This window comes from Solanum stenotomum, unplaced genomic scaffold, assembly GCF_019186545.1.
Source record: "Solanum stenotomum isolate F172 unplaced genomic scaffold, ASM1918654v1 scaffold31622, whole genome shotgun sequence".
Classification (NCBI taxonomy): Eukaryota; Viridiplantae; Streptophyta; class Magnoliopsida; order Solanales; family Solanaceae; genus Solanum; species Solanum stenotomum.
In genome coordinates, this window is record NW_026031537.1 from 30563 (window position 1) to 41269 (window position 10707).

Genomic DNA, 10707 nt, shown 5'->3' on the forward strand with positions numbered 1-10707 from the left:
TTTCTTGTATTAAATTTTAATTTATTTGAACTCCTATATAAAATTGAAGGTCGTACTCTCTATCAGGAATTTTTTATAGTTCGAATTTAAACTCGAGACTTTTAATTAAGAGAAGAATAATCTCATTCATTGCATTACATTATGTTATTATTTATTGAATTTACATTAGAATTCTGATTATATTCAAATCGCACAATGCAAGACTCATTTGAAAGTGACGCTTACAACTTAATTTTCTTCATACTAATGCTCACATCCAAAATCTCTAATTAATGATAGAGCAATTTCATCGTTCAACGGCCTTATCAATCCTCTTTCAGTTTTTACCATCCCGACATTTCATCTACCCCACCAAAATCAGTCCAAAAAAGCACCGTCACCGTTTTGAGTAACGGCGACAACTGTTGTTGTTCCAGATGAACGGTGATGATTCTTGAATCATCATTCATTTACGGTGTTATCTAGTACAGGGTATTTCTGTTTACTTCACTTTGTCACCAGCACCAAATACCAAATTGCTTTTGTTTATGGTGTCCCCTTTTTTTCCTTGCTCTATATTTGTGTGACTTTTCTTCTTCATTTTACTCATGTAAGTTAAGTGTTTGTGTAAATTCCTCAAAGAGATAGTAGAAAAAAAAATTGAAGGATGAGGATGGTAAGAGCCATTGATTCTTCAGAATGTCCTAGTATTTGTGGGTTCTTGGTTGTTGAAGCTTATCCTAAAAGGTACTCTTCCAAGATCCCTTCTGATTTAGTCCTTTTCTTGGGTCTTGGATTCATAGATTGGTAATACTATACATTGAAAAAGATACACAAATTATATTATATAGTTCTGTCCTGTTTATTAGAGGTGAAAAAAAGGGTCATTTGGGGGAAATAAAGATTATGGGTTTTGCAAGATTTACTCAGTTTCTCTCACCTGTCTTTGGAGGGTTTAATGAGATTCTTGGGTTAGGGTTGAATATAGTCTTCATCTAGTTTTTCTTTTGACTTTTATGGTATTTTTAACTAATTTGTTGTTTGGGTTTTTGAGGGTTTGTAGTTATGTGATGAATAAGTAAAAAGGATTTGATGGTGGTGTAAATGTTGTTGTTGTTGGGATTAATATGATGGATGTGTTCCTTGTAAAGATTGATTTTTTTTCAAGAAAGTTCATTTGGGTTCTTAAGAATTGGAGCTAGGATTAGTAATAAGAGAGTCCCTATTTTCAAGGGAGAAATTTGTGAAATGGTAGATACTCTTCTTACAACTTTGTCAATGGAGAATCATCATCCTTCAACCCTTTTGTCCATGGATTCCAGTGCTTCTTCTTCACATGATGAATTAGACCTCGAGATGAATCGCCAAGTTGTCATAACTCGTCCCCCTGATATTAATTTGCCCTTATCAGCTGACCGTAGCTCACCTACTCAGCCGTGGAATGATATTCTTGATGTTGGGTTAGGGACACAGATCTATGAAACTGAAACTTTCCTTAGTGTGCCTAAAGTAGGGAGGAAATGTGCAAAACGTGTAGATAGCATCTGGGGTGCTTGGTTTTTCTTTAGTTTCTATTTTAAGCCTGTTTTAAATGAGAAATCTAAGGCTAAGATGATCCGGGATAGTAATGGAATTTCCGGGTTTGATAAAAGTGATCTCCAGCTTGATGTTTTCATGGTTCAACATGATATGGAGAATATGTACATGTGGGTATTCAAGGATAGACCTGAGAATGCATTGGGTAAGATGCAGCTACGGAGTTACATGAATGGGCATTCTCGACAAGGGGAACGTCCATTTCCGTTTAGCGCTGATAGGGGTTTCATTCGATCTCATAGGATGCAAAGGAAGCATTACAGAGGCCTATCAAATCCTCAGTGTGTTCATGGGATTGAGATTGTGTCGTCTCCCAATCTCATGGTTCTTGATGAAGAGGAGCGCAAAAGATGGAAGGAACTCACTGGTAGGGATGCGAACTTCACTATCCCACAGGAAGCTAGTGATTTCAGTACATGGAGAAATCTCCCCAACACCGAATTTGAGCTTGAGAGGCCGCCTCCGCCAATAAAGAGTAACCCACATTCCAACTCAAAGAAACTGCTTAATGGTTCTGGACTTAATTTGTCAACTCAGCCGTCCAATCATAGCAATGGAGACGCAATGGATCTACTACCTGTCAACGGCAAAAGGAAAAAGGACTTCTTCTCAAATGGAACTGAAGAAGAGTGTTATCTGCAAGTGAATCCTCCTTCCTATCAAATTCCAGACCTTGAAATTCACCCAAACGAACCGAATTGGTTAAATGAATTTAGTGGGGTGATGAGGGATGCTTATGGCCCTGTTACAGCTGCGAAAAGTATCTACGAAGATGAAGAAGGTTATCTGATCGTAATCAGCTTGCCATTTGTAGATCTTCAAAGAGTGAAAGTTTCGTGGCGGAACACACCCACACATGGGATAATCAAGGTGTCTTGTTTGAGCACATCTCGGATCCCGTTTATCAAGAGACAGAATAGGACTTTCAAGCTTCAAGTTTCATCCTCAGAACACTGCCTTCCAGGAGAGTTCATCCGAGAAATTCCTCTTCCCGCTAGAATTCCTGAAGATGCTAAACTTGAAGCATATTATGATGAATCAGGAACGGTGCTTGAGATATTGGTGCCAAAAGTTCGCGATGGTCCAGAAGAAGAACATGAAGTTCGGGTTTGTCTCCGTCCTCACCTTGTTGGGAATGACCTGATGTTGACCTAGACGCGTACTGGGAGAAATGCATAGGTGGTTGTTAGGGCTGGTGCTTCGTTCAGCACTGACTTTGTATTATCTGTAGTGTGGTTTTAACGAAACACACTAAATGTTGTGGTTGGCAGTTGTTATCTTGACTAGTTTTTATTGTAACAGTTTGCTATGAAATTTCACCAGTTTGTTTATTAGTATAGCCACTAATATTGTGTTCATCTATTAAATTCATAGCTTTTCATAGCAATTCGGTAACTTAACATAAAGAAGTATCTGTTTTTATGACTTCTTTTTATTGTGGGAGTTCGGTTTTTGGTCTTGGTTGCTTCTTTTCGGAAGCATGTATAATGCTGCATTGTGGTGGGATGGATAAGATCCTTCTACCCTTAAATAGTGTTAGTCTATAGAGAGCGAAAAAATGAATTGATTGGCTATTGAGTGCAACTTGATAATAGACAGCTATGAATAGTTTGTGTGCTCTATATGAATCTATTGTACCATAAAACTTTCTAAATAAAACCAAGGCCACAGAAACAGAAAGGTATAAGACAGCCACAGGACATCTATCCTTGAGGCATACGCATGATATTTTCACTTGTATTTATTCTTTACCATCAATTTATCAAGAAGGCATTTTTTATGGTCTTGTTCATACCACAACTAAAGAACCTCACTTGATAGCATGGCAAAACACAAGGTTCTTCCATCTATCCAAACTTAGGTAGACAAGAGTTATTCGACATTTATGTTGATGGAGTTAGTTGAGGCCGAACACTACTATTATTAAAGAAAAAAAAACTCACTTGAATACTTAAGAAGACACATGTTGTGACGTGTGTTATCAGTTATGGACCACAAGTTCACATTGTGAAAGTCTTCGAAAATAATTTAGAGAATTAATATAGTGGACAAATAAAAATAAACAGAGACAATATAGTTTCTAGTAGTTTCATTTCTTATCCTTCCTTGCAAATTGCTAATGGGAAGTACGAGGTTACATTTGTTGTGGTCAAGATTGGTGGTGCTTAATCCCCAGTTTTGCTTTAAATCTACCAACTGAAGTCTTCATTGTAGTGTTACTATCATTTCTTAATTCCATGGTTGTTGATTATTTTTTATTTTTTTGTGAGTTGTCTCCTTTTTTGTCTGGATGCTCAAGAAGACAATTTTGAGTAAACTACTTCCTCTCAACTCTCAACCACTAACTTAACAAATTTAGTCACTTTCTTAAGTTCCTTAATTGGCTTGGGGCATTTTTTGGGCTCCTTCATGTAAGGAATCTCTCTTGGGGACACACTACAAGAAGATGGACTTTATCTTAAGTTTTAGGACCACAAATCCACATCATGAGAGCCAAATGATAAAGATACCTAGCGATCAAAAACCTAGTTTTCGATAAGTCTCTAAGAGTTGATTGAGACTACAATTATTATTATTTTCTAACTAATTGTTCTTTGTCTTGGATATACCTAATGGGGATACCTTCTTTTATTATAGTTTCATGTTATGACATTTGTTATGCCAATTGGCCTAAGGTGGCTAGGTCAAGATACTGGAAATTAGCTATTGCTGAAGTCGAAGAGGTGGAGAAACCTTAAACATTAACCTGGCCTTTCAGATTTGATATTGTTGTTTTCTCAAATGTGACCTTGTCCTTGACAGTACATACATCATTGATCCAAATCTACATACTGATTACCAGTACACAAACAGATAATATAAACAAATTTACAATACTATTAGTCAAATCCGTTTATGCAATTCTGAATTTTCACTTCAGACAACTCAATTTGGTTATTGAGTTTTTGACCAATATTATCCCTATTGTTCACATCAACCACTAAGTTTCTCAAACTTATCTAAAAACATCCAACTGTTAAATATAGATGGAAAAACTAACAGAGGGATGTTTCTGGTTGAGTTTGAGAAACTTGAGGGCTGTGAAGCAGCCATGGTAAAAGAGTAATATTTTGGGAATTCGAAATACTACTATGACATAAAAGATTATACTTCATTGCAGAAAGAAAAAGCTATTCATGAAGTTTCTGCTGTAAACCAACTACTATGCAGAATCTTTGAAACAAAAATTGCAAGTATCTAACATTATGAAATAAAAAACAATATAGGAAGCACCAACTTAGTCCACCTCCTCAATCTTGGGACCAGCACCACCGCCACTAGGAGCAGGACCTTCTTCATCCATGTCACCACCTGCCCCCTGGTACATTTTTGCAATGATTGGGTTGCAGAGACTCTCTAGCTCTTTCATTTTGTCCTCAAACTCGTCAGCCTCAGCAAGCTGGTTACCATCAAGCCACTGGATGGCTTGCTCAATAGCATCGTCAATCTTAGTCTTGTCATCAGCGGACAGTTTGGATGCAATCTTCTCATCCTTTATTGTGTTCCTCATATTGTACGCATAATTCTCCAAAGCATTCTTTGCCTCAACCTTCTTCTTGTGCTCCTCATCCTCAGATTTGTATTTCTCTGCTTCCTGAACCATCTTTTCGATCTCCTCCTTTGAGAGTCTGCCCTTGTCATTGGTGATGGTAATCTTGTTCTTCTGTCCGGTGGTCTTATCCTCAGCAGAGACATTTAAGATACCATTCGCATCAATGTCAAAGCACACTGTGATTTGAGGAACTCCCCTGGGGGCAGGAGGGATACCAGAAAGCTCAAATTTGCCAAGCAAGTTGTTGTCCCTGGTCCTTGTTCTCTCACCTTCATACACTTGAATCAACACACCAGGCTGGTTGTCAGAGTAGGTTGAGAAGACCTGCTCCTTCTTGGTTGGGATAGTGGTGTTTCTGGGAATCAACACAGTCATGACACCACCAGCTGTTTCCAGACCAAGGGACAGAGGGGTAACATCCAGCAGCAAAAGGTCCTGCACCTTCTCATTACCCTCACCACTCAAAATTGCAGCTTGCACTGCAGCACCATAAGCAACAGCCTCATCAGGGTTAATGCTCTTGCAGAGCTCCTTCCCATTGAAGAAGTCCTGCAAAAGTTGTTGAACCTTTGGGATTCTAGTGGAGCCACCAACCAAAACGACGTCATGAACTGTGCTCTTGTCCATCTTAGCATCCCTCAAACACTTCTCAACTGGTTCCATACACTTTCTAAACAGATCCATGTTAAGCTCTTCAAATCTAGCACGTGTGATGGTGGAGTAAAAATCAATACCCTCGTACAGAGAGTCAATTTCAATGGTGGTCTGGGCAGTGGATGAAAGTGTCCTCTTTGCCCTCTCACATGCAGTTCTCAACCTCCTGAGTGCCCTAGGATTACCACTGATATCCTTTTTGTTCTTCCTTTTAAATTCCTGAACAAAATGATTTACCATCCTGTTGTCAAAGTCCTCACCTCCAAGGTGAGTATCTCCAGCAGTAGCTTTCACCTCAAAGATACCTTCCTCAATTGTGAGTAGAGACACATCAAATGTACCACCACCAAGATCAAAGATAAGTACATTCTTTTCACCAACACTGGTTGCCTTCTTATCAAGACCATAAGCAATAGCAGCTGCTGTAGGTTCATTGATAATACGCATCACATTTAGGCCAGAAATAACACCAGCATCCTTGGTGGCCTGACGTTGAGAGTCATTAAAGTAGGCTGGAACAGTAACCACAGCATTCTTAACAGTTGATCCAAGGAAAGCTTCAGCGATCTCTTTCATCTTGATGAGCACCATAGATGAGATCTCCTCAGCAGAAAACTGCTTCTCCTCACCCTTGTAGTTGACTACAATCATGGGCTTATCGCCAGGACCAGGAATGACCTTGAATGGCCATAACTTCATGTCACTCTGCACGGAAGCATCACTAAATCTCCTACCAATCAACCTTTTAGCATCTGCACGGTGAACAAATTTAGGTCAACAATTAAAGAATGTTGTTTTCAAGAAACTGAATAAACAAACTAGATAATTATGTGCTTTGTTCTCCAAACAACCATAAAAACTTCAATGGAATTTCACATAAATGTATTACATTAAAATGCTTGTAATCTAACCAAAAATCAATCTTTTATTCATAAGAATACCATCACTAAATAACCAAGTTCTATCTGCTCATCAGGTATCTAATAAACAAAACGATCAAAAAAGAAAATTAATTTGTCATAGATTCAGCTTTTTCTCTGAAAAATAACGAAATTTCAAAATGGCATGAGAAGGCAGAATATACACTACTTCATCTTCAAATTAAACAAGCCAAGTTAACCAAGTATGTTAAGATTATATTATATCCTGATTTACATCTTAACAAGTCTGGCAGATTTAACAAACACAATATGAACTCAGTTTTCCCCAAAATACTGCTCTCTCTATATTACAATTTGAATTTTATAACTCCCTTTAAAAAATGTCATGACATAAAATCTTTAGTTTTAGACCCATGATTCAAATGTCTTTATTTATTTCTTAAACTCCAAGCCAAATCAAAATCATAAATTGAACAAAGGGAGTAACTTTTTGGTGGGTAAAGGTGAAGTCACTTGATAAATAGCTGCTGCTTGCCTAACCCAAGCGAATAAAAAAAAAGATTGGGTTTTAGACGTCCAAATAAAACAATTACTTCCATCTATTACCACTTCTACTAGTGCTTCTTCTTCAAAGATGGTAGATAATCAAACATATGTTCATGATAAACAATCCAAGTAGTCCAAATTATAGATCTAGTTTTACATCTAATCTAACTTCACCAATTCAAAGACGCCATACTGAACTGAAGTAACAACAGATCAACATAGAGAATTCAAATAAAAATTATAGTTCTGAAGACTAAATCACTTCAAATCAACATATCGAAATCAAATCTCGTGGATATATCAAGTACAATAAAAATACACAAAAACAAATAAAATCGCACATAACATATGATCAGAATTCTGATTTTAGAACCTCAAGCAAGAGATCTTACCGAAAACTGTGTTGATAGGGTTCATGGCAACTTGATTTTTGGCAGCATCACCAATGAGACGCTCAGAATCAGTGAAACCAACGTAGGACGGCGTCGTTCTGTTACCTTGATCATTGGCAATGATTTCAACACGATCATGTTGCCATACACCGACGCATGAGTATGTAGTACCGAGATCAATTCCGATCGCCGGTCCTTCTCCCTTGCCGGCCATATCTTTTCGTTTAGAGTCGGCTAGTTTTTGGGGAAGAGGAGCTGATTGAAGCGACGAAGAACTAGGGTTTTTCGAGAGAGAACGTAGGTGGTAAAGATGAAGGTTTTATAGTGGGAGCTTAAAGTAGATTTGTATTCTGGAATGTTCGGAACAAAATGAGTATGTCGACTACCGTTAGACCTCTAAACTGAATTTTTTATTTTTTTATTGTTAAAATTACAATCCAAATCAAAATAATACAATTTTAAAATTTATTACTCCATTAAAAATATTATTCTCCAAATAGAATTTCAAGACATAATACTTATATCAATAATTGATTTTTTAATGGGTGTGTCGAGTCAAACAATGACAAATAAAAGTGAACGGAGAGAGTAATTTGTTACTCTATTTTGATTTTGAAAGTCTAATTTTAAATTTGTAATAAAATTGAACATTCAAATAAAATATTAATGTTAAATTATTATCTTAATATGTATTTTCCAACATCTACATGTTCATGGTTTAACAAAAAATCGAATTCGAATTAAAAATCAAATTAGATTGATTTGTTTGTGTGTGTATTTGATTATATTTTTATTTAAAAAATGATAGTATTGGTTTTATTAAAACAAATCGAAGCAGCCGAAAAAATTATATACATAAATTTTTATAATTATATATTCAATAAATCCATATTTTGTATATTATATATTTGATTTGATCTAATTTTAATAATTAAATATAAGTAAATTTATTTTATTTTAGCCGAAAAAATTATATACATAAATTTTTATAATTATATATTATAAATCCATATTTTGTATATTATATATTTGATTTGATCTAATTTTACTAATTAAATATAAGTAAATTTATTTTATTTTATAAAAGTTTGATCCAATTTTCCAATTTCACCTTCTTTTTAATTAATATAAAGAACTACTTAAGAAACTATATTTTCTAAATCACATTATTACAAAAAATATCATTTATTTTAAAATGCGGAGTCAAATACTCCCTCCGTCCCTTTTTAGTTGTCCACTTTAGAAATGACACACAGATTAAGGCAACAATGATTAGCACAGTGAAGTTACAATTTTACCCTTATGACAACTTTTCATTTCAAAATTACAACCACTTATTTGAATTAAAGTGAAATAAATTGGAGGAAAACAACATACACTTTTACAATTTTCAAGAAGTGTAAATAAGGGTATAATAGGAAAAAATTTGTTGTCTTTTCTTGATTTGTCAAAATGGACAACTAAATAGGGACAACCAAAAAAGGAAATATGGACAAGTAAATAGGGACGGAGGGAGTATGTATTAATTTGAAAACATCCCATACTTTGTGGAAATAAAACATGAAAAGTCGTTTCATTGAAAAGTACGCCCATTTACATTTCACTAGTAGGCGCCTGCCTGCCTCTATTCGATCCAATGAAAAGTTGGGGTAAACATTTTGTTTTTATTTGTCAAATATTAACACGGGAGCTTAATATATTTCATCCATCTAAACGTAATGAGTAATTTATAGTAGTAATTGTTATCACAAGGGATTGCAACGTAGCGGTGCAGGATGGGGCGGAGCGGACAAAGCTTAACTTGCAAAATATTTAATCCACCTCGCTCTGTATAGTATTTTTCTATAATATCACCCTATCCGCATAAATTCGCCTCGGTCTGCCCAGCCCGTTCCTGCAAAATTCTTGTCTGATCTTTAATTTTTTTTTGTTTGATCACATAATCAAGAATATATACACATCACAGTATATAACTTGGCATCCAAACTTCAAATAAAGAAAGACTATATTTTAATTTATTGTTATCCTTCATTGTTTTTTCTTTTAATTACATTTTGATATATTAATTGTATCCAATTTACATAATTCAACTGGGTGAGCAATACATCACTGGAATTGACAGCAATAATCTTAATTTTTCACTTGACCGCTAAATCAAGAAAAAATAAACAATCAGTTAATCACAGTACTAACCAAAACAAATACTTCAAATTTCAGATTGAATATATTTTTCGATTGATCTATCAATACTAATAAACTTCAAATATAGACGAGAAAACTTCTATGTTATTTGAGATTTTATCAAACAAGAAGAATGAAATACTCCTTTCTTTTTCAATCGCCCCGCGAAGACAGACGCTCAAAAAGGTTCTCGAGATTCTCAATCGCTCTTTTTAGTGGGGAGGAATAGTGCGGGAAGGGGGCACTAGAGCACAAGAAGGGAGGAGACCCATACCCGCATAATTTTGAAAAACAAAGGTTTTGACCCCACCCTGCACGCTTAGAGACTGCCCCGCATAGTCTTAAACCCCGCCTATACCGCACCACTCCATTGTCATCCCTAGTTATCATATATATATGACAACAAATGCACAATGATCATACATGGCATACTAAATAAAACTTATAAAAAGTAATAAAAATAAATTACTTTTTCTTTATTATGAGATTTGCTTAGGCTGTTAGTAATTATCTTGAGGCCAACTTAAGTAACTCAGGATTCAAACAGAAATTTTATCTAGCGAGCCATACAGATATAATGTTACCATACTAATATTTGATTTTGTTTTGCATATTATCACCACGTATACAAATGGAACTAAATGAGAAGTGCATTCAAAGTTCCCAGAGCTCATTGTAAGGCTTGTTGGAAATGAATCTTTTTCTCCGAAGGATCCGGAAAAAATGGGCGCAGCAGAAAAGATGACTAGGACCTGTCCAGCAGCTGCAAAAGTTACAATGACACCTGAAATAGGTTTCAGTGTTTTCACTTCCCTTGCCTCGGGGAGTTCAGCCAGACTCGGTAGCTCTGGGATATAATCAAAAGATAAACCAACACCAACAATGA

At 35.8% G+C, this 10707-nt stretch overlaps 2 protein-coding genes across 2 annotated transcripts; one reads left to right on the forward strand and one right to left on the reverse strand.

Moving 5' to 3' along the window:
* Positions 1–529: 529 nt before the first annotated feature.
* On the forward strand, positions 530–2878 carry LOC125852020 (uncharacterized). The gene has a single exon (XM_049531764.1). It carries the CDS (start codon positions 1228–1230, stop codon positions 2728–2730), a length of 1503 nt encoding a protein of 500 aa, XP_049387721.1. The 5' UTR covers positions 530–1227; the 3' UTR covers positions 2731–2878.
* A 1829-nt stretch (positions 2879–4707) lies between these two features.
* LOC125852021 (heat shock cognate 70 kDa protein 2) lies at positions 4708–7939 on the reverse strand. The gene is made up of 2 exons (XM_049531765.1): positions 7641–7939; positions 4708–6573 (listed from the first exon to the last, which is right to left on the reverse strand). Exons 1-2 carry the CDS (start codon positions 7852–7854, stop codon positions 4853–4855), a joined length of 1935 nt encoding a protein of 644 aa, XP_049387722.1. The 5' UTR covers positions 7855–7939; the 3' UTR covers positions 4708–4852.
* Between the last annotated feature and the right edge of the window lie 2768 nt (positions 7940–10707).